The sequence below is a fragment of the Synchiropus splendidus genome, chromosome 15 (genome assembly GCF_027744825.2).
Source record: "Synchiropus splendidus isolate RoL2022-P1 chromosome 15, RoL_Sspl_1.0, whole genome shotgun sequence".
NCBI classification, from domain to species: domain Eukaryota; kingdom Metazoa; phylum Chordata; class Actinopteri; order Syngnathiformes; family Callionymidae; genus Synchiropus; species Synchiropus splendidus.
The window spans coordinates 346120-367500 of NC_071348.1; the positions used below are offsets into that span (position 1 = coordinate 346120).

At 51.8% G+C, this 21381-nt stretch overlaps 4 protein-coding genes across 11 annotated transcripts in view; 1 reads left to right on the forward strand and 3 right to left on the reverse strand.

Annotated features, from left to right (window-relative positions):
- The window catches only part of LOC128771935 (dynein axonemal heavy chain 5-like), a 44063-nt gene extending 39926 nt beyond the window's left edge, over positions 1–4137 (reverse strand). For all 4 annotated transcript variants that reach the window (XM_053887830.1, XM_053887831.1, XM_053887829.1 and 1 more), the window contains exons 1-2: positions 3890–4137; positions 12–146 (exon numbers count right to left, since the gene is read on the reverse strand). In XM_053887830.1, coding sequence (XP_053743805.1) covers positions 12–146; positions 3890–3973 — 219 coding nt within the window. In that variant the 5' untranslated portion in view covers positions 3974–4137. The remainder of the gene's footprint in view (positions 1–11; positions 147–3889) is intronic.
- A 493-nt stretch (positions 4138–4630) lies between these two features.
- LOC128772111 (gasdermin-E-like) lies at positions 4631–11078 on the forward strand. Of its 4 annotated transcripts, XR_008416703.1 has the most exons (11): positions 4631–5334; positions 5435–5639; positions 5699–5918; positions 6316–6490; positions 6754–6874; positions 6936–7043; positions 7510–7637; positions 7702–7849; positions 7915–7988; positions 8196–8452; positions 8592–11078. XR_008416703.1 is itself a non-coding variant. In XM_053888198.1 (10 exons), exons 2-10 carry the CDS (start codon positions 5435–5437, stop codon positions 8400–8402), a joined length of 1386 nt encoding a protein of 461 aa, XP_053744173.1. In that variant the 5' UTR covers positions 4631–5339; the 3' UTR covers positions 8403–11078. The 4 variants fall into 4 exon arrangements, 3 of the variants coding, with proteins under 3 accessions (XP_053744173.1, XP_053744170.1, XP_053744174.1); XM_053888198.1 differs by having other exon boundaries at positions 4631–5339; positions 8196–11078; XM_053888195.1 differs by having other exon boundaries at positions 8196–11077.
- Positions 8847–15213, reverse strand: LOC128772110 (protein PALS2-like). 2 transcript variants are annotated; one of them, XM_053888194.1, is made up of 14 exons: positions 14975–15212; positions 13446–13517; positions 13220–13352; positions 13032–13150; positions 12007–12150; positions 11535–11684; positions 11247–11474; positions 10780–10911; positions 10613–10715; positions 10470–10550; positions 10235–10396; positions 9967–10169; positions 9730–9858; positions 8847–9667 (listed from the first exon to the last, which is right to left on the reverse strand). In XM_053888194.1, exons 3-14 carry the CDS (start codon positions 13248–13250, stop codon positions 9491–9493), a joined length of 1659 nt encoding a protein of 552 aa, XP_053744169.1. In that variant the 5' UTR covers positions 13251–13352; positions 13446–13517; positions 14975–15212; the 3' UTR covers positions 8847–9490. The 2 variants fall into 2 exon arrangements, with proteins under 2 accessions (XP_053744169.1, XP_053744168.1); XM_053888193.1 differs by having other exon boundaries at positions 13032–13352; positions 14975–15213.
- A 905-nt stretch (positions 15214–16118) lies between these two features.
- LOC128746635 (A disintegrin and metalloproteinase with thrombospondin motifs 16) overlaps positions 16119–21381 on the reverse strand; it is a 27703-nt gene continuing 22440 nt past the window's right edge. The window contains exons 15-21 of the mRNA XM_053843832.1: positions 20681–20807; positions 18177–18381; positions 17921–18115; positions 17792–17848; positions 17522–17719; positions 17306–17453; positions 16119–17049 (exon numbers count right to left, since the gene is read on the reverse strand). Of these exons, the coding sequence (XP_053699807.1) occupies positions 16934–17049; positions 17306–17453; positions 17522–17719; positions 17792–17848; positions 17921–18115; positions 18177–18381; positions 20681–20807 (1046 nt within the window). The 3' untranslated portion in view covers positions 16119–16933. The remainder of the gene's footprint in view (positions 17050–17305; positions 17454–17521; positions 17720–17791; positions 17849–17920; positions 18116–18176; positions 18382–20680; positions 20808–21381) is intronic.

A 21381-nucleotide genomic window follows, 5' to 3' on the forward strand; every position in this document is an offset into this window, starting at 1 on the left:
GACACGCATACCTGACTTCCTTCCAGTACAGCGTCTTCCACTTCTGCCTTCTCCAGACCAAGGCACGAGGCCACGATACTGAGGACGTAGTCATGTCGGCCGTCGAGCCGTGCGCGCTTGGCTTCCCGCTCTTCCTTCAGTTTTTGCTTTTGAACAGAGAAGAAGAAACGCCAGGGTTTAACATGCATTCTGAACCAACCCTGATGCGTAGTTATACATTCGTTTTGCACATCTCACGGCAATTCAATCAAATTATTATGGAAACGACATATATAAATATGTGGCCTTATATAAATAGGGGCCAGGTGGGGGGAGTGAAAGTGTTTAGCATCTGGATCAGATGGAGGTTCTCTCGAACAGAAGGCATCACCTTGTGATCAAAATGACTCAGAGCAAAAGTGCTCCAATTGTTGATCGGTTGCCAGGACATCAAGAGCGAGTTACTGATGAAACTAAAGGCCTGAGTAGTGGTGAGCAAGGCTTCACGGTGTGTTGCTGGCTTCTGCAGCCTGCTAACAAAGAGCAATGAATGTCTGCATTCTAAAGCGCTCATTAGGGTCGTGTTGTCAGTTGAGAATCACAAGGTGTGACAGAAGGACTGCTCTGTTGCCAGGTTGCCAAAGCACAAAACTGGTGGCACGATGACATAAACATTCTGGATCGTCTCTTTGCAGCAGGTATATATATATATATATATATATATATATATGATATATTCACGTGCAGTATGAACCTGATGACAAATCACAAAACAATCCCAAGAAGAGGGAGACACAAGGTTCATTTGAGAGAAACGAAGCGGAGATTACTGGCAACTGCTCGACAAGAAAATTCATGATAAGACACAAAGAAGGCTTGAGTTGAAGAAATTCAATGGCCCCGTCACAGGCACTTGTGGTGTCTCGTGATGGAGAGCAGCCAATGTGCCCAGACATTATTCATATACTTGTGCAAGGGCAGCGACCTTTGTTTTGCAGGATGAATCAAAAGCACAAACTAAAAATATTGACTGTTCTGAAAAGGCACTGAAAGCCTTTGTCAAACACGCGTGTCTGGTACCTTGGCGCTGCTCTAAACAACAGCTTGCTGTGCCAAATGAAGAATGGATCGGTGAGTGTGTGCAACTGTCAAATGTGTGTTGTTGAGAACGATCGGAGAAGGACCATACCGGAAATACCATGGTGACCATCATGGCCGCCACGCTCCAGCAATGTTCAGATAAGCTGGACAAACGTGTGCGAGCCCCTTAAATATGTCGTACAGATGTTGTTTTAACAGACTGCGGCAGTTCTCAAAGCTCATGAAAAGGCAAAATTCCGACCTGAATGAGCTTGGTAAGCCCCTGGTTCCACACCTGGGGACTCCAGCATTAGATGAAGGAGTGACTTTCACCAAGACCTACGACCACCTTCCACGCGGCCGAGTCACGTGACCAGAGGCGCCCAGCCCGCTTCACGCCTCGTGACTGGCCCGCAGACTTCAGGGTGGCGTCCAGACGTGTCATGTTTGGCATGTTTGCTCCTCTCCAGACCATCATATCTCAAGGAGCCACCACTGAACTGCAGACGAGCGTGACTCTTGGAAGCACTGCTACTGGGCCTTCCACCAGCTCCGTCCAACGTGCTACGTGATAAAACACCACCAACCGATCCGAGTTTTGAACCACCTCTCGTGAGGCAACGGTGAGAAGCATGACGTTACCAATGCTGGGCAGGTGTTTCACTCGCTGCGGTGCCGCTTCTTCAGGCTCCGGTGGTGTGTGACAGGCGCTCCGTAACGCTATTGCCACCTCATTGCACTTCGGATATGTCAGATGGGATTAGATCGCCCTTGACTAAGAAAATGTAGGGTGAATACAGACTGAAGATTACGACTCTATCATGCCACAAACTGCCCAGAAAGCCGTGCCATGCCATACACATGAGGTGACTATGAGCGACACAATGCGAGGCACACGGGCGAAACGCGGCCTTCCGAGTCATTTTGTGTGGCCGATACCAAATTTCATTCTGTATGACAGTTTACAGACAATAATGCTGATGTCATGATCCACTGCATAGCCAGTAAATGGATTTTATACTGTACGGTACAGAGCAGACTGCTTAGCGCTGTTCGTCTTACCGCGTTTGAATCATTAAAATGCAGCTCGGCCCTTTCACACTGCTGCTGTGGAATCCCGATATCCCATCCTTTTAATCGTTACAGCGTCCAACAACACAGGAGGAGCGTGGCTGGCGTGGAAGCGATCAGCCTTTTGATTCATCATGCGAAGAAAGGTTGCTGCGTTGGATGACCACCTGTCAGGGATGTACCTGCTCTCAGCTTACCTCCCTGCCCCACTCCGGAGCGGGGAGAGGGCCGCGTGTTATTACGGACCCAGGCATTGAGGTCAACCGCTTCAGTTTCTGTTTAATACATTTTCAACATGTTGTCTAATGTGCTCTCCTGGAGCTGCCTGAGGGACTCCTCCAGGTGAAACCTTGCGGGACTCCTCCCTGGAAGAGAGGAAGCCTGAGCCACCTGACTTTCCTCAAACAAAAAGCATCAGGCAGGCCTGGAAACGCCTGCCTCTGCTCACTGGCGCTGTCTGGCGCTACAGTCATAAGGAGAAGCAAACGTAGCCAGGTGTACCACCAGGACGTTCTTCAACACTGCTCCTGCATGCTGAGGACTGGACCACCCAGTTATAAATATTCCAGTCTGATCTCTCCACGGCACACTGCAGAGGAGATGGACTGCTCGCTTCCGACTGATGACTTGATATTGAATAAATGATCGCTGCCGCGCTCTGCATTGAAAAGCGGCTTGTTCATCAATATTTCAGCGCTCCATGACTGACTTTCAACGCGCTAAACCGCCTGGTTTTGAGCCACAATGAAACCGGAGGAGAGGCATCAATTTTAAATGAAGCGCAGGGAGATCTTACAGTGGGAGGCACACGTGGTCCTCAGATGTGCTCTGAGCACAGCAGAAGGGGCCTGGAGGCTTTGCAGGTCCCCACCGATGCTTTTCACACTGAATTTGCATAAACAGAAAAAGGCTTTCCCTGCTTAAGTTAATGCCACAGCATGAAGCACGTGATCTCTGCTCCTTCACTCCACTCCAGATCTTCTTCTAGACCTCTCCAGTCTGTGGATTGAGGGGAGGCATTGCCCCGCCTCTAGCTCCCATCAGCGCCGCCCTCTCCAGTCGTGAAGCCCCTCATGGTTCTCCTCCTCTTCTCCATGCCCAGCTGTTTTGGCTTGGTTGACCTGTGTGCGCTTGTTTGCTTCGGCGCCCATTGTGGCCCACCTGACACCTGCCACCAACGACGGTGTTGCGTGGCGCTTCAGAGCGCGCCCTGTTTTGGAGTCACCGGTGTGAAGCCACAATTTCAGGAAGTGAAACCCAGGCCGCCATAATAACAACAACAATATGTCAAGTGGAGGTGTCACTGCCCTATCTTGCCTACGAGGTCTCAGTTGATATGAGCATATACTCAGGAAATGACGTCTTGAAATACCAATGTGCGCACGCGGACAGGAAATGACGTAACGAGCCTGAGCCCTGGAAGCAAAACGGGATGAAGAAGCAAATAGGGCAGTGACAGAAGGTTAGTTCAAACCACTCACGACTGGTGCTCTGCCATGAATAACTAGGTTGCACTGCCATCTAGTGGAGTTCAGCTCAAACGACATCAAACGAGTGAACTTAAAAAAAAAGGTTCGAAGTGTCTCACGATTGTGTCAGATAGTTTTAAAACAGCGAGTCGTCCAAAACACTCTCAAGTCAAGTGGCTTGCTGTGATGATCCATTTGAGCGCCGTCCAGTGCGAGTCAAGTCTTGAGCAACGCACAAACACCTTTGGGTCCCAGTTGCCAGAGTTTGGCAAGCGCGTGTGTGTCGTTACCTCCTGGACGGCTTCCGCTTGTTCCGTGTTCTGGCCGCTTCTGCTCCGGTGGCTGACTTTGTCGGGTCGACACGAGGAGATCATGGTCCAACTTTCAGACCAGCCTCTGCTGAACAGACCTTTTTCACTGGAGCAGGGTGAAGCCACTGCACACGGGACTCGTCCGCTGCGCGCATCCAGCGTGATGGCTGTTGACTGTTTCCATGGCAACGGCACAACTGAAGGGACTGTTCGCAAACACGCGACCCCCCTCACCCCCCTTTTATTTTTCCTAACAAATTAGCAAGAAATGAGGCAGCAAACCCAGCTGCCTCTGATATTTATGTATCATTAACTGACTTTATTATCCAAACCAAAACAAGTGTAAATAACCCGAGCTCGAGCCATTTAGTTGAAGTGTTGAAGCATTTTGAACAGATCTTGTTTTTACAGTGGGTTTGGAGTCATCGATTGACCTTCATGTTTTTGGGCCAACTCTCGTCAACTCTCTCGAGCTCGTCATTTACCTATGATCGTTGTTTAACTGAATATGGCCATAGCTCGAATGCCACAAAAAAAGTATATTCATTAAGATCAAGTCAAATCGATTGTTGGATTATGTGTTCTCATAGCATATTTAGTGATGATGTATATTCCTGTCGATGTGATGTTGTTCACTTTTATTGTGAAACAATTCACCGGACATGCACATCTCTTCCTGTTTTTTCTCATTACTTTACTTTTCTTACATACGTTTCTACCCAGCACGTGGGTTGTTGTTGAGAACCGAACGAGAAAACGGCAAGACGAGTGTGATACGAAGAATAAAAGGGAAAATACAAAGAACGAGTGTTGTATTTCTCTTTTATGGACGACCATTTTACTGATGATGACGGAGAATCGAGGAATAAGAAATCGCAACATCGATAAATGTAAGATAAATGCGCTTGTTTAAAATGAAAACGTTGAGCCAAAAACAATACATGAATCTTTTCTTTTGGCCGATTTTAGTTTGCCTGTGGCACTGAAGGATGCGCTCAACGTGTATTGGAAGTTTTTACGCGGCAAGTTTCTCCACGTGTCCTGGGGCGCGTGTGTTTGGCGATCAAGCACGCGCGTTGACACGGTCGGTGGCCCTCTTCTTGGGGTTCGTTCTATGACGGAAGTTCTGCGGTGCCAAGCGCGTGTAGGCGGTGACACATGGAACGTACCATTTAGTCGCTAGAGCAGGGCGCGTGATCGACAGCGGCTCACACATGAGCTGCGCAACAAGGGAAACGAACAGGCCGACAGCGAGAAGGTGTGAAGTGTAGTGCGCCCTTCTTGCTATTGACCCGGACACAAGGAACCAAGCAACCCAGACAGCCGGTGCGCGCCGGGGCCGGTGGCCTTTGTCTGTGGCCTTCCAGTCGCTCCTGCGGTGCGAGGCTGCCTCGCCTCTCCGGGTGACCCCGCGGGACTCCACGGTAAGGTAACTGACGTGACCCTCTCGGTCCACCACGGGGGACACGGCAGATGCGGCTCCCGAGCTTACCAGGACCAAGAATGTCGTTTTTTTCTGGACAGATGTTCGCCACTGCTGCGAAGAACCTGGTGGAGGAGGTGGATCCCGGAGGAGTCCTGGTCCCTTCGTCCAGCCTGAACGACAGCGTCGCTCTTCTGACCGTGGTGGTGAAGCGGAAGAGGTTCTGGTTCTGGCAGAAAGCCAAGTGCATTCCCACGGATTTCACCCTCAACGACCTGCTGACTGGAGACACGCCCATAGAGCCAGGTGAGCGCACCTTCACGCGAGCACCCGCGGGACACCAACTGTCTCGTCAACGCCCGCAGTTGTCCTGGAGTCGGACTTCACCACGTACGTCCAGACCTGTGGGGACCACGTCAAAGGAGGCGTGGACGCAGCTTTTGTCCGCGGTCATCTCAACTTGGAGGGGAAGGAATCCTTCAAGCTCCAGTCATCGTTCGGCAGTTTAAAGAAGCAGGAAGTGGATGTTCGGAGGTTGTTCCGCGCCTCCAAGGGCAGGTGTGCGCGCGCTGCCATAACGCTGTGGTGTGTAGCATAGAAGTAGGCTTTCTGCCAGGCGCAGATCAGAGGGCGACCAGCTCTTCCTTTATGATGGATCTTATATTTTTAGATATAGATATATTCTTATTGGAGGACGTGTTACAGTTATACAGTTATGACAATACAATACAAAAAAGGAGGGGAAAAAAAATGTCAACAAGCCACAGAACACATATAAACATTACCACCACAATAAAATACATAAAAATAAATAATAACAATATGTAAAGTAATAGTAATAAATCAAAAAAATGGGGAGTTGGATCTCAACATTTTTGATTCTCAGAATAACCTGCATGCCTCCCTCACTTGCCATCGTTGTCCAGCAATAAGCTATTAACTGTGATAAGGATGTGTCTCATCAGTCAAACCTTTCTCTCAGGGTGCTGGACATGTCCCACTCGCTGATCCAGCAGATCATGCAGAAGAAGAAGCAGATATTTAGCCTGGTGAAGGAGCGCATTGTCACCACCCAGCCATGTTCAGTGGTAGAGGAGGTGCAGCGGGCGGAGCAGTGTGGCGGGATGCTGGGCCTCTGTGGACCCACCACTCCTAAGGTACCACTGCTGCTGCTTTAGTTCCAAGTGCGGTGTCCCAGAACGGCAGGGTCGCAGGTGCTCTGTGGGTGAAACTCCGACCTGAAGATGATTCTAATGATACACTGGAAACCTTGTCGCGTCTGAAACAGCGCCACACTAGATCCACAGTGATGTGACACAATGCCACTTCAAACGTTTGTGTGTGTTTACATTTTGGAGAGTTTTGCTTGTTCAAGTCAGGTGCTTTTGTTTGCACAGCAAAAGCCTTTATCTCTCTGTAGCTGCAGCTGAAGGAGAACGGATACGTGAGCAGAGACAGCAACGTTACCATGGAGATTCCCCCTCACACCACTTTGGCGTACGGCCTCATTGAGCTGGAGGTCAAACGTGACGGGCGTTACGGTGAGAAAAAAAAGCCTGGCGGTCATGTGAAGCGCCTTGCTCTGACGCTGGTGTCCTGCAGAGCTGTGTCTGATGCCCGACACCACCGGGGGCTTTGAGATGGACAGCGCCTCGCACGCAGAGCTGTTGGGCTCGGGAGCTTGCTCGTCAAATAGTGACCTCAAAACGGGTACGTGTGTCCGAGAGAATACTTAACATAGCTCAGTAAACCAGCTGCACAGAATCTGCACGAGTGTGCAAAGGTAAAAAGGTTGAATTATATGTGACACTAGATGTAATGGTTTTAGTTTTAGTCTTGTTTTAGCAGCTGGCAAGATGGCGTACAAGTAACATACAGGTTACTTTCAACATACCGGGATTGGTTCCGACCCACCGGTCGTAAGTCAGATGGATCGAATACCATTCAAAATATATATATATATATATATACTGTACATAGGTGCTATTGTAGTGGTAGATGGCTGCGTGAGAGTGAGATGCTGGGACGCTGTGCTGCGGTGCCAGTATGACGGAAGTCGAGCGGGTCGTGAGTCGGATGTTAAATCCTCAAAAAAAAATGGTGTTGATGAATTAAACCAGAAGGAAAAAAGCTTCTGTCTGCCTGTGAGTATCTGCTGCCCCTCCTCTGTCCACAGACCTGGAGAGGTTGGCTCATCATTTCCAGCGTCTGCAGTCTCTCCCTGCCTCCACGCGCCTGTCTCTGCTGCAGCATGTCACCAAACATTTGGAGGATCGCTTGGCTCTTGGTGCATTTGACGGCGAGGTGAGCCAGAGAGACACCTGTCGTCGCAGCGAGACTCCTGTGTCGTGTCCGTCCCTTCCCTCAGCTGGAGCTCATGTGTCTGGGAAAGAGCACCGCCACAGACTCGCCAAAGAAAATGATCCAGTCCACTCTACAACTGCTGGAGGCTTCGTGTGGAGAAGACGTCTCACCCGTGCTCGTCGCTCTCCAGCTGGTCACCAGCGCCTTGTGTGGTGAGACGGAGTTGGAATCTTGCATCGCATCTTCTGTCCTCACTGGCTCCTCTTCTGCGTCCCAGAGATGAGAAGTGACTCGCTGGCTGCGCTGGGAACGTGCTGCAGTCCTGCCGAGTTGAAATTCTTGGAGCAGATGGTGAGTATCCACAGAGCCACGCTGTGAAGGCCTTTGAGATGCTGCCACCGTGTGGCGATCTTCTTCCTCCTGCTCAACATCATAAGTCTGGGAACAAGTGGTTACGTTGGCACAGTTTCTCACGCTTGATTCCTGTCCAAGATTGAGCCTCTGACACGCCAAAGTCACACAAACTGAGGCGTGTTTTCTGCTCCCCTTCTGGCTCAGGTGAGTGACATCTCTGGCAGCGGGCAGCTGGACCTGGAGGCCCCACCACAGGACGTGTACACCAAGGCTCAGCGCCTGTTTGGCTGGTCGCGCGTGTCCCTGACCAGAGACGGAGACACGCTGAAGACGGAGACTCAACAGGCCGAGTGGAACTTCCTTCTGATAACTTGCATCGCCATCCGAGGACTGTTCTGTCTGAGCCTCTGACGGCCCCGGCTGAGGTCGCTGCGCGGTGTCCTTTCTCACCGCACTTCCCTGTTAAGTAAAAATGGCTGCTCCGGTTTTTGTACATCTTCTTTCTCTCTGTGACTGCAGCCAAAATCTTGAGAAGTTTGAACATTTCCATGTGTTCTGCGTTGGCTTTAAACTAACTATTTTGATCCAATGACTCTTCAGTGTTACCTGGGACCAAAGACAGTCAGGTTTTGACTTTGTGTTTCCGGCAACGGGCTGGTCGTTCAGCTGGTGGGATGCAAGATGACTTCGTCCACACAGAAGGTCATCTGTCAGGAGCTGGTTCAGAACCTGAAAGGTTGGTTCGCCTCACTAACCATGACATCATCAGGGGGCGTGTCATACCGTTGACAAAGGAGGAAGTCGAGCGAGTTCTGGTTCTGCTCAAACTAGTATGAACCTGTGCTGGTTCAATAGAGGACACGAGTCTTTTCCCATCCCTCAAATGTGAATCCATAGAAAACACGTTTTATTTCACATCTGAAAATACATCTTTTTTTTTCGGAGATATTGCAAAATAAAACCTTTGGAAGTAAATATTAAGATTTTGAACAGTCTTGGTAACCTCACGCCAGGAGGGGTGGTTCTCTGAGACGTGGCCTGACCCTGTTAAGAGTCGTGTGGAAAGTTCACTCATCGCAGCACCGTATTGACTCTAGGGACAGTCGATGACACAAACATGTGGAGGGAACACTGAACAGAAAGCCGTGACTGACCTCTCGGTCAGGCTCTCACCAAGACACCACCACATGTGTTGACGAACACGGACGAGAGGCGGATACACTGTAAACTCACACACTGAGGTATCATCCTGACCGAGGAGCTTGCGCTCGTCTCCACTGAATAAATACTCTTCTCACATACAAAGTAAAGTGGAGGTGGCGCCGACATGCTTCCTGTCAGAAGACGGTATTAAAAAACAAACAAACCCTAAAACAGCCAATAAATAAGAACACTTCCTGTGCGAGTTGCATAGTGTGCCGTCGCAGACCGCCGTCGGTCCACTGCAGCGTCTACACAGGCCCACAGTCACGTGCGGCACAGTGTTGAGCTTCTCCATGTCAGTAGACCCAGCTGACCGGCACCCACTGCGGCTCGACGAACAGCCGCTCCACCGCATCCTGCAGCTTGTCAAAAGCCTTGTCCAGATTGTCGTTGACGATGGTCAGGTCGAAGTAGTGGCTGTACGCGCGACGGATCCTGGCGCTCTCGTCCACCGTCTTCTTCAGGTCCACTTCCTGGACCAGAAGCAGGCCGTCATGTGTGGCGTGTTAGGTGACAGCGGGCCATCTGTACTCACCGTGAGAAGTTTGGTGGTGAGTCCGGCGTCCACCACAGCTTTGTGCATGGCTCTCAGCGTGTCCAGTTCTGGAGCGGCGATGAACACCACGAATGGCACGAAGTCAGCAGTTTTCAACACTTTCAGAGCCTTTTAGAGAGACAAAACGCACAACACCGCTGTTATCTCCACTGAGACTGTGGGCAGAGAGCAGAATGAAAACTCAGGCTCACGTTTCTTCAAACTCCCGTCGCTCACCTGAGGGTTTACGTCCAGGATGCACGTGCGGCCGGCGTTCACCACCTCATGGATGGAATCGATCTTGGTGCCGTAAAGGTTCCCGTCGTACTCCCCGTGTTCCAGGTAGCGGCTGTCCTTAATGTCCTTCTCCATCTGGGCGCGGCTCACGAAGCAGTAGCTCTGTCCGTCCCGCTCCTCTTCGCGGGGGCTGCGCGACGTGACTAGAGACGACAGGGCGGGAGTTACCTGGGCGCTCCAAGGTGGAGCAGCCTGCTGAGGCACTCACAGGGTACAGTGGTAGCGTAACGCAGAGGGTTCATGACGATGAGCCGGTTCTTCAGGCTCCTCCGGCCGACGCCCTGAGCTCCGATCAGAACCAGAGTTTTCCTCTGAAAGGGGGGCATCCGGGCAACCTCCTCGTAGATCTGCAGCTCGAAGCGGTCAAACTCTGACGGAGACATTTGACACCCTCTCAAGCCGCTACTACCAACCACTTCACCAGCCAACCACTGTCCTCCTACCTGCATTCTTAGAAGTGAGGTACATCATTTTCTTCTTCTTCCTCCTCCTCCTCCTCCCGGCGAGAGGTCCGCACAGCAGGCCTGCTCATCAGAGCAGCCCAGTCACTTGCATGAAGACGGCAGCATGGACAAACGGCTCTCACCTGAACCAGAGACGTCCCAGTCTTTCCTCACAAACGCTTTCCTCTTCTCCTCCAGAAAGTGACTGGGGATCAGGCCGGTGGCTCCACCGACCACATGACGAGCCTGCAGCAGCGTAGACTCGACATCTACCACCAGTCTTTACTGCCGGGCAACGATGAGCACTGACCTGCCACCAGTTGGGGTCCTCCTTGTTGACCAGATGCAGGATGTCTCCCTTCGAGAAGGCCAGGCCAGCTTCCTTACAGGGGATCAGGTTGTCCGCGGCAGGGTTGTAGTTGAAGTGAGGCTTCAGATAAACCTAAGAGAATTCATACAAGACCTCAGGTCACTCACATTTGAACAGCAAAGCGGGTCGGAATATATTTCGGGGACACACACTGACTTCACACCTCAGTTTGAAAACAGCACTTGGCTAATAAAGTCGCGGAATTTGACTTGAAAGGTCAGAGTCCGACCAACCCCACATGCTGCTGCTCAGCTGCTGGGACAGTAAGCGGGGTGGGGGTTGGAGAGGGGGCGGGGGGGGGCAGTGTGAGTCCCAGCCCGAGCGCGAGATATTATTAGACGGTCTGTGGGTTCACTTTTCAGAAGCTTGGCGTTCTGCGTTCACGTCAGGCTGACCCCGCCGCTCACCTGTGGGGGTGCAGGTGCGTCTCTGTAGCTGGGCAGAACCTTCAGCGTGATGCTCCCGCTGCAGTTTTTCAGCAGCTCCTGCAGCCCGTGGGGGTCGCGGCCCACCTCTTGACCGTTGACCTCGCGGATGATGTCGCCGGGGTGCAGCATGCCTTGCCTGTCGATGGAGCTGCCGTGCAGGATCCTCGCGATCACCATCTCCCCGCGCTCCACCCGGAAGGTCACCCCCTGGAAGAGATCGGGAGCGTCACACGCCACGACTCCACCGCAGCCGAGCCACCCGCTCACCAAAGGTTCTCCAGTCTTCTTTTTGATGCCGATCACTCGGATGGCATCCGCCGGCACGAGCGAGCTGGTCAACGCGTTGTTGCAGGTCACCTCCACTTGAGGCATTTCGTAGCACTTAGCAGCCACTTTATCGTGGGCCTCGATCAGACACTGGATGAAAGACAAAGCAATGTGCGAGTCACTGACGTCCTCACCTCTGCAGCACCGTCGGCACGCTGCTTCAGCAAACCCGCCACATTTACACAAATCGAAGGCGACAGTACTCTTCCACCCACCCTCCACATTTCTAAGCCCGCTATTGGCCCAGAGAAATACACCCCCGCCCCCGAGGCAGACCCCCTCGGAGAAGACCAGAAGTGGGCCGACTAACCCGCTGAGCTGCCGGACAGCCTTTGAGCAATGTTTGCTCTGCTGAGCTCTGACCGTCATGACCACAGGTTCACGCACAGTCAACAAAGAAGTCTGGTTTTACCCTGAAATGAGGCTCCTGCAGGATTTTCCTCAGCTCCTCTGAGGCGGCGTCTTTTTCTGTCAGCGACTCCAGGATCTCCGTCACCAGCTGCATGTTGTCCTCGCTCACAGCTTGCAGCTTCACTTCCTCGAGGCGCTCGTGGGCCTTCGGGGGACGAGGCATCCATGTCATGAAAATGATTCACAGACACAACAGATTCAAGCACTTCACTGACTGATCCTCTCTCACGCTCAGGATTTCATTCGTACGTTGGCCTCGTTGGAGCCATATGATTTCGTACAACGTCCAGTCTGCTACTGAAATCAGGACAAGAGCTCGCTTTGTGTGAGGACTCGTACAGAATTCAGGCTATTTATAGACGCTCTAGCGCGACGACCTTATTCTGAACTGAGTCATGTTACGTAAGACTTGTGTGTATTAACCTGCCTTGTCCTAGAAAACATGGATCTAAAAATGCACGCCGTGGTTCGTCCAAGTAAAGAGGCCAAATCAGTTTGGGCAAAAGTAGGATGGCACTCTCACGTGCACTAATGTGATCAATAAAGACCAAACTAGCTACTTTCACGTTTGTCATTGCTCACGTTCAGCATATCCACACTATTGTAGCTCTGTGTCTCTTCTCTAGTCAAGAAAAACACTCACAAAATGTGGTCGCCAAAGTGCAACCATTTTAAAATGTGACGTTTTTTCAGCTTTTGTTAGCCACCACAATGCTATTTTCCCCCACAAACTTAGCCACAAAGTCGCACACACAGAGGTGTGGGAATAATTCTGTTCTTGCTGTTCACATGAACAATGAGCAGCAGGGGTGTGCAGTAACCCCTGGTCGTGTCGTGGTCCTCTGCAGTCACATGTCACATATACTGTATCTTTCAGTCATGAAGCAGGAGAGAGGTGTTTTTCGTTGTCACAAAATGAACATCGGGCCTAAAAAGCTGAACACAGAAGTTGAAGAGCAGGTCGATGACCTCGCCATGGTTTCTCTGACCCTCCAACATGTACATGAGGTCAAGACATGCTTGTACCTTGGCTAGGGACTGGACAATGGGACTCTCCATGATCCCCTTGAGGAAGATCAGGTCGATTTCCTTGGCTGCAGAGCCTGGAGAGAGCTCTCTCAGGTTGTCCAGAACCTGCTGCATGGCTGAGGAGGAGGCAACGTCACTAAAAGTGGCTGCAGGTCCCAGCTGTTGATGAGCTCCCCGAGGCATACCAGAATCTGACTTTGCATTGGCAACGGTCATGTTTCCACTCGGAGGACGGAGCGGCCCTGAAGAGCCGGACACTGCTGCGGCAGAAGATGAGGCCCAGGAGCAGAGTCAGGCACTGTCGCTGCGCGCGCAGAACTGGGATGAGAGGAAGACAGCGAAGGACGAGTCAAGCATCCTTAGATGCTGATGCTGGTTGAGCTCGCACACACATGCAGCAAATGACCTCACCTGAAAATTATGCTCAAACCATCAGTGCAGGACTTGAAGATGTATCCCAACGGCTTCATTTGACCTCTTGTCCTACAAAGACACCTCACATTAGTACCTGTTGGCCCTCAACCACCTAAAAGGAATAAGAGGAAAGAACAGGGGGTCGACTTATGATATTAAAGAGCTGCGCTGCAAATCATGTGGTTCTTGACAAGATAAAACAAAACTTTGATTTAGAGACAGTTTATCTTATTTCTGGATTGCAACTTTTCACCAAAAGCTTATCTCTTTTCTCCTATAACAGACCTAAACCGGTGATTCTTCACGACGCCCATGGTTTGGCCACAGGCGCCTCCTTGAGTGCCGCTTAAAGTTTTTTGGTTTTACACCTTGGGGCCGCGAGATCACTCAGTTTTAATACGTTAGCCACGTATGGCGGCAGCAGTGAGTCACTGAATCGACTTGACAGCTGCAAATCTGTGACAGTAACCAACAATAGAGAGGTTCTTGGAAGGAAAAAATGATGCTGCTCCTCCCAACAGCAAAAACTGTTCATGAAGGCACCAGCTGAAGCAAAATTCATTAGCACATTTCATGGCAAAACTTTCATTTATACTTGACTTATATCTTCTTTGGAGTTCTAGTAAACAATATCATTTTTGTTTTGTGATATTTAGACATGGTATTGCTCTATTTATTGCATACAGAATTTGATGAAGTTTTGCCAATTTTCAACAAAACTTCAACAGTTTGCATCAAGTGTATTTTTTTTCTCTTTTCTTTAGTAAAGTTGATGACTATGACTCGCTCCTGCTTCTGCAGCTGGTCGGACCTCTCCATGACAAATGAATATCTTCGCGATGATCTCAAGGTTTCACGTCACTTGACAAGGTTCTGGTTTGTTTACACGTCAGTAGGTTGAATATGGTTGTTGATCACAAATGAGATCAAGAGTGACGAATCTTCCATTGGGAGTACACCTTTTTAGCAGAGTGAGCGAGCAATCGTCGCTTTTACTTCCAGCTTTGCCTGCAGCACATTGTACGGGTACGTGCAGCACTTTGTACAGAACCAATACGATGTACGTCAAAACATAAACAGAGCGAGGCGCCTGCGTCGGTCACGTGACCCGCAGGCAGCACGCGTTTCCGCGCTGAGCTCATGTAGCTCCAGCGGCTAGCACATTAGCCTCGGTCCTAAAGCGCTCGGCAGCTCGAGGTTCGGAGTGTGGCTGACACCAACTCCTTCGCTCGCGGCCCAACAGCCGCGCCAGCAATAAAACAGCCCCAAATGACCGAGTGACCGCTTGTTGGCGGTTCGAAAACACGTTAGCTGTGCCATCCCTGTTAGCCGACACGTGCAGACACGGCGGGCGCCGACACCAGGCCGTGAAACCAGCGGCTACCGGCTCACGCGCTGCCCGGCGCCGCGGCGGACTCGCGGTTTGCTGCTGCGCTTTATTCATTCGTCAGCTAACGAGCTAACTGGCTACAACCGGGTCGCTCCCTTGGAACGGTCCGGTGTGGCGCTTAAATCACCAACATTACCGCCAAGTCCGGAGCAGTCTCAGTGGGTCCAGTCTGGATTCCGCCCGACATCGGAGCTGGGTCGCCCTATTGAGGCGGACCGTGAGCAGCGTCCCCCCCCCGGAGCAGCACCAGTGTTGACTCCCACTGACGCGGCGTCTGTCTCGCACAACCCACCGCAGCGCTCAGGCCGAACGGAGCCACGGCGGAAACAAACGCATGCGGCTGGACCGCGCCGTCACCCAGACGATATGAGACACCCGTCACCAGCCGTGACCCTTCACCCGAAACACACACGGACACGCCTGACGTCACTTGGTTTCCCATTTATTTCTCATGCGAGGTGACACTTGAAACACATCCGACATGCGCTCAAAGGCAGCCTGAAACACCACACGCGTTTTCTCAACCATTGAGATCGATTGCCCGCTGCGCTCGCACGAGGGTCTCAAACTCGTGGCCCGGGGGCCATTTGCGGCCCGCATTGTGCAGTTCCGCGGCCCGCCACTAGGTCGTCAAGTATGGGCGTGGCCCCAACAGGGCAGCTTCTCTTTGTCTCGTGTGAGGTGGTCAGAATACACCATATTTCATTCCATTAGATTAGCCTGCCTTTCTGGTTCTGATTCCAGAAGTAGAATGGCTCATGGCTTGAGCATGACTTCACAGGCTGCAGGCAACCCGCTTTGTTACTCACCCACTTTGCTTGGAGAACCATGAAGTCTTCCTGTGAGGACCTTGGTTTCTCTGGAGGCCAGTTTCTGGATCATTAAAGCACCACGCTCTGGGTGGTAGGGGTCACCAGCATCCACGGAGACATTTTAGAACATTTCTCGATCCAAACTTAACCACCAAAACCCCTGAAATCCTCTGAGCGTTGGCCGTTCATGATGGAAAAAAAAAAGGTGATGATTCAGTCGGTCCCCTGCGCGGTGACGTCATGATAAAAACAATCCAGGGCCTTTTTGTCTTGTCGAGTTTGTTCTTCACCTTCATGTCTGCACGACCAGCAGAGGTCAGAAGAGTAAGGCAAGTCCAGGATCAGCGCAGGCGTCAGTCACCGCAGCAGAAGATGCACAGCTCGCTGGCTGCGCATCACCAGCAGCGGGTGACAAATGAGTCATGAGCAAAACCCGCCCTGTTCTGCGCGTGTTCCTTATTGCTCTTCTTGTCTCCAGAGCAAAAGAGCTCTGCACTTATCTTCAGGTGACGGATGTGTCGCGGCTCATTCAGCCGGGTTTAAGTTGTGCTAGGTAAGGTCATTCTGCTGGTGGGTGAGAATCCTGTGTGTTGCCATGAGCCAACACAATTCCCGGACCGTGACAGTTGTTTGCTGGACCTTGGTTCTGGGCTTAAATGCGGCATCAGGCACCTGTTGGTGCAACACACCCACGATTGTTCACTTCAAAGAAGAACAAGGGGACTGTAAAAGATGGTTTTCATCAGCCAGGCAGCGACAGACGCACACATTCACAGTTCAGCGCTCACTAATACAGTCTTCCAGCAATGCTGTATTGGTAAGCCAATAAATAAACACACATTACTGTACACACAACAGTTGTCCATTCCTGATACTGGTCACATTGTTGAGGAAAGGTTGTAGCACCAGTGAGCCTTCCACTTCTCAGCCCTGATGTGGATGCGTGCTCCTCGTGCAGCTCGCGCCCTGCACTGACGGCTTCTCTCAGGCTGTTCTTCTTCAAGTGTCACGTACACATTCTTCAATTTCCACGGTCCGGCCCAGGTTGCCGTGTGATCAAGCCTCGTTCAGAGTTGGCCTCCGTCGGGTGTCCTGGTTACATGTCTGATAACGTACACAAAGTTTATAAACAGAGCTGCTCACAGTCATGTCAGTCTTCCAGAACTTCCAGTTCATCGCTTCCGTCCAGATGTCCGGCATCGCTCCCACGTTGCTCCTCACTGTTCCGTCTTTTCGAGCTTCACACGTCGCCTTAGACGTGGAACAGCCGCTGCATCATGCCATCACAGGTTTGAATTGGAGCACGACTGGCAGCACTCCTTGCCATAGAATTTGTGGTTGCAGACTCCATGTTGTGGCACCAGGTAACACCAGGTGAAGAAATCTTTGCAGGCCAGATCTGTGAGGAAGGTCAAAGAATGGTCATCAAAGCGCATCGATGTGGGTGTTCGTGTATTTTTGATGCCATTAGCTTGCTACATTGGACTCCTTCGTTTATCACGATGACGACATCCTTATATGCTGTAAGTCAAAATACATGAAGAAAAGAAGAAAAAAACTATCCATCATTTAGCATTCTTAACTAATTTGGTGGTGAAGGTCATGTTCATCGTTCACTTGGCCAGAACCGTGTCATGGAGGAGACTGCAAATGACCTTTTTTCTCCGGCTGCGGGCAGAAGTTGGTGTTGCAGGCCTGGGAGGCTGAAGGCTTCAAATGGAGAGCACAGCCGGACACCGGAGCTCCCCGCAGCAGACAGTGGACATCCCTGCCCTGGACTCCACCTCCACACGTGACTGAGCACTGCAGCACAAGATCATTTCAGCCCGGAGCTGCCTGTTGCAGAGAGAGCGCGGCGAGAGTCTTGCTACCTGAGACCAAGCCGAGGAGCGCCACTCGGGCCGCGGCGGAGGCGAGTGTAGGCGGTGATGTGTGCTCCAGCGCTGGACCGGTGGGGTGGTGCGCACTGGGCACTCGGCCAGGTCGCAGGTCCTCTGGAGCTCTACGATGGGCTTCGAGATGTGATGGCACTTCTTTGGAGCAAGTTCTCTGTACTTCCCTGCCGTGTCCTGCAGCAACGACGTCATTTTGAGAAGGTACCAGAAACCAGAGCATCCAGAGAACAGGAAAAAAAAAGGGACCTTCTCAGCACACTTGATGAAGCGAGCCTGACGACCACGACCGCACGTGACGGAGCACTGGGAAGTACAGTCCAAACTTAGAGAAACCCCAACCCGCAGCGGTGTGTGCTACCTGGGTGCACTGGTTACCTCTTGCCAGGTGGAGACAAACCACTGGAGCTTGCGCTGTTTCTCGCAGCGCTTGATGAAGCAGGACTCCTGACCCGAGGGCTTGGGCAGGCCTGAGCAGAAGCTGTCCAGCAGTGTGTGAGTCGGGCTACCGGGGAGGCTTCTTGTACACAACACGGTCCGTTTTCTCAGGCCGTTGCCACATTTTCTAGAACACTGCAGAGACAAGCGGGCGGCGTCATGACCGATTTGCACCGAGTGGAGGCTCGCTGCCCACCTGAGACCACGGCCCTGGGGTCCAGAGCGCCGGACAGCCGTGGGTGTTGCAGGTCCGCCTCCTGGCTGGGGTGGGCAGAACACAGCGGGAGTCGGGCAGGCTGTCCGTGCTGGTCTGAGCGATCCTCTGGACGCACTGGACCTGCCGTGTCTGCTCCCCTCCTCCGCAGCTCCGGCTGCACTCTCCCCAGCTCCCGGTGGACCAGCTGGAACAACACGACACATCCTGCTGAGTCAACACCACACACTCCCACGCACTTTATTTAGAGCGGCTGTCAGCGCACGGGAATTCACCAACGATAAAGAGCTTCATCTGGACCGACGTCTTTCTCCATGATTTAGAGACGCGACAGATAGAGCACGGCTGCAACGGTAACATAGAAACGTGGTTGCCACACTGCCTTCTCTCGGCCTGGGTCATGCTGACAGGGTCTCAGCACCCAAACCGTCCAACACTTTCCCCAGACCATCACTCGTCAGTTTCAGAAAATATCGACTGGCAAGGATCCTGTGAGGAGCACAACAACATCACAGTCCGTGGGCTTTAGCCCGCTCACCTGTCCTCCTCCTATTCCCTGTCTTCTGTCCCAAATGACCCCAGAAGTGAAGTGTGCCGGCACATCCATCCGTCACCGACTCTTTGTCTTCTTCTTCAGCATTCTTTACCCGCCCAGCCCCTGAAGACACCCCTGAAACGTGCTGTCAGCACACGCAGTGTAAACTTCGATGGCTGCCGCATCACTTGCTTGGAATGCTGACTCAGCGAAAACAAGGCGCACCTCATACTCAGGTCATCACGAGTCTGCGCGAGAGCATCGCTCTTGAATCAACGTCCACGTCGACGTTGAATTCATGAGCAGCCTTCCAGTTTAACGCTGGCGACCACACTGTCGGCTTTTTTTTTTAAGCTTTGGAATCAGCGTCAAGAGACACGGACAGCTTGGTGTCCTGCAGACGTGAACCCTGCGGTGTAAACCATGCCGTCTGGATTCCCCCCAGGGCATGAAATAACCCTGGCCTGTGTTCAGAACCAAGAGTGCAACACACCGTCGTGTGCGTCGCTCTGACATGCAATGAGATCACGTCCGAAACGAGAGCGGATCCGTTTAGGACGGCAGCAGCGAGGAAATCAAACGTCTGCGGGCTCTGAATAGTGCGAGCTGATGACCGCAGCCGGATCGTCTCGCTGAAACAGCATGCTTTCATTCGGTTCAGCTGTTGAAGCAGCAGAAGACCTCGCGCACCCAGAGAGAGTTTTGGAAAGCTCTCATTGAAACTCCATCCAAACACACTCAGACAAGACAGGAAACAAGAGTGACACAAACTTCAAGTTGAAACAAAGTCGACGTTTTTAAACTGAAATGACTGAATGAATGATTCTCTGTGTTCCGTGAAGGTTTCATTCGTTTCAAAACCTCAACCATGGCAAACCACTTTGACTGCCAATGTAAGACCAAAGCAACTAGATGGCATTTCCACAAGGTGAGTGGCGCCGTCATCTGTCTGACACTTGGAGTAGAGACCATAAATCTAGAAGCAGATTCATGGTCTTTCATTGAATCCTTCAAGCCCTCGTTCGAAGCTTGACTCGTCCGTGCTTCCTGCTACAACAACAAGCCTGTCTCTTGCGCCTCTCCACCCCTCCATCGGGGGTCATCTCCAACACTCTTGGAGCAACTCTGCCTCTCCACTCCATGTGCCCAAACCATCTGTCGTCCCTCACTTGCCTAATGCAGTTATGATCTGAGTATATGAGATAACTTCACCTGAAGAAGATCGCCTGGTGTACCAAGAGCGACATCAGCAGGGTGAGGTAGAGGGGCCATGGAAGAGTGGACACCCAGGTTGGGGATGGATTGTTGAAGGACAACGATGGGCATGTTTTCCCCAGGAAGACGAGAAAGTCACACGGCCGCTCTCCCACCACTGCCCACCCAGTAACGCACAAGAACATCTCAACTCTCAGTGAAGTCCTCAGAGAAGGCCTGGCATTGTGAAGAGCGTCAGCAACACTCTCAAAACCAAATCCCGTAAAGCAATGACCGCAGGTGTGTGATGCTGCGTCGTAGTAACACTTGGACTACAAATGAAACAGGTCAGCGTCAGTTCTTCTGAAGTCATGAGTGTCAGGGTGGTTGAATGCAAAGGTCACATCAAAGAGCCCCGGGGACCATTAGGGTTTACAGCCGAGCCTTGAACATCTAAAGTAAGTGGACGCTGGGGGCCGCCTCACAGCCCAGCCCAGTTTGGCATTGTAAGAGTGGGTGAGGTGTTGACGCTACACCCGTCCTACAGAGTAATGATCGGTGCTTTGATGGGTGTGGGCTTCTGAGGGGACGAGGAGAGGGGGGGTGGGATGAGTCCTGGTGGCACGTCCCATAGAGCTGGATAGGAAACCAACATGCCAGGTCTTGAACCGTCCCCTGGCCATGCTCCGAACTCGAATGTGAAAAAGCCCTGGACCAGCTTCTCTTACAAAGAATGAGGCAAAAGCCACAGACTGACCTGGCGGGACATGGTTGGGTGTTGCAAGGCATCGGTCCGGTGGCAGGCCTGGACCTGGGGTTGCAGTACGACGTATTCACTTGCACTCTCATGTCCTTGTAGCACGCAGATTTAGTGTTCATCTGCCCTGGATTCACAGACGAAAGCACATTAGATTGAAGGAGATTTGGATACCGGCACGGCCTAATGCAGCTCGATTTTGGCCTTCAGGCCTCAGGGACGACCCCCACTCATGAACCACAATTTGGGTGAAAGAAATGTTGGGGGTTTGGGCGGACCCCACCGCACTGGGGAGGGAACCTTTAACCATGTTACCGTGGAACCTGACACTGGGGGCTTTGTTCACCATCGTCGCAGTGAAGAGTGCGAGGGGGACTTCACACGGCGGCCCTGGTGGACACACCTCCCCCGCTGACCTCACCTGCCCAGTCATTACAGTAAGCTTTACGCGTGAGAGTGCGGCGCCACTCTGGATGACAAGCGTGTGTGAGCTTGCCAAGTCAAGCAGAGTGAGCATCGAAAAGTGCCTCCTTCAAGAACACGATGAGGTCAACCAGCCGCCGCCAATGATGGATATGGTGGAACAGGGGCTGCTCTTGACCCCCACAGATCAGAAGGTCACACCTCAGCTCAGCTGACATCCTCGTGATCAGGATGATTTGAGGCTTCTTTTCATCAATCCAGTTGGAGAAAGTTTTCAC

Bases quoted from the DNA above. Each gene is read 5' to 3' on its own strand.
- LOC128772111 (XM_053888198.1), top strand. From the start codon at position 5,435: ATGTTCGCCACTGCTGCGAAGAACCTGGTGGAGGAGGTGGATCCCGGA. The intron at 6,875-6,935 runs GTGAGAAAAAAA...GGTGTCCTGCAG, and splicing joins CAAACGTGACGGGCGTTACG to AGCTGTGTCTGATGCCCGAC. The intron at 7,044-7,509 runs GTACGTGTGTCC...CTCTGTCCACAG, and splicing joins AAATAGTGACCTCAAAACGG to ACCTGGAGAGGTTGGCTCAT.
- LOC128772110 (XM_053888193.1), bottom strand. From the start codon at position 13,250: ATGACCGTTGCCAATGCAAAGTCAGATTCTGGTATGCCTCGGGGAGCT. The intron at 10,912-11,246 runs GTGAGCGGCGGG...GAATTCTCTTAG, and splicing joins ACGCACCTGCACCCCCACAG to GTTTATCTGAAGCCTCACTT. The intron at 10,551-10,612 runs GTGAGAGCCGTT...TCTGATGAGCAG, and splicing joins CTGGGACGTCTCTGGTTCAG to GCCTGCTGTGCGGACCTCTC.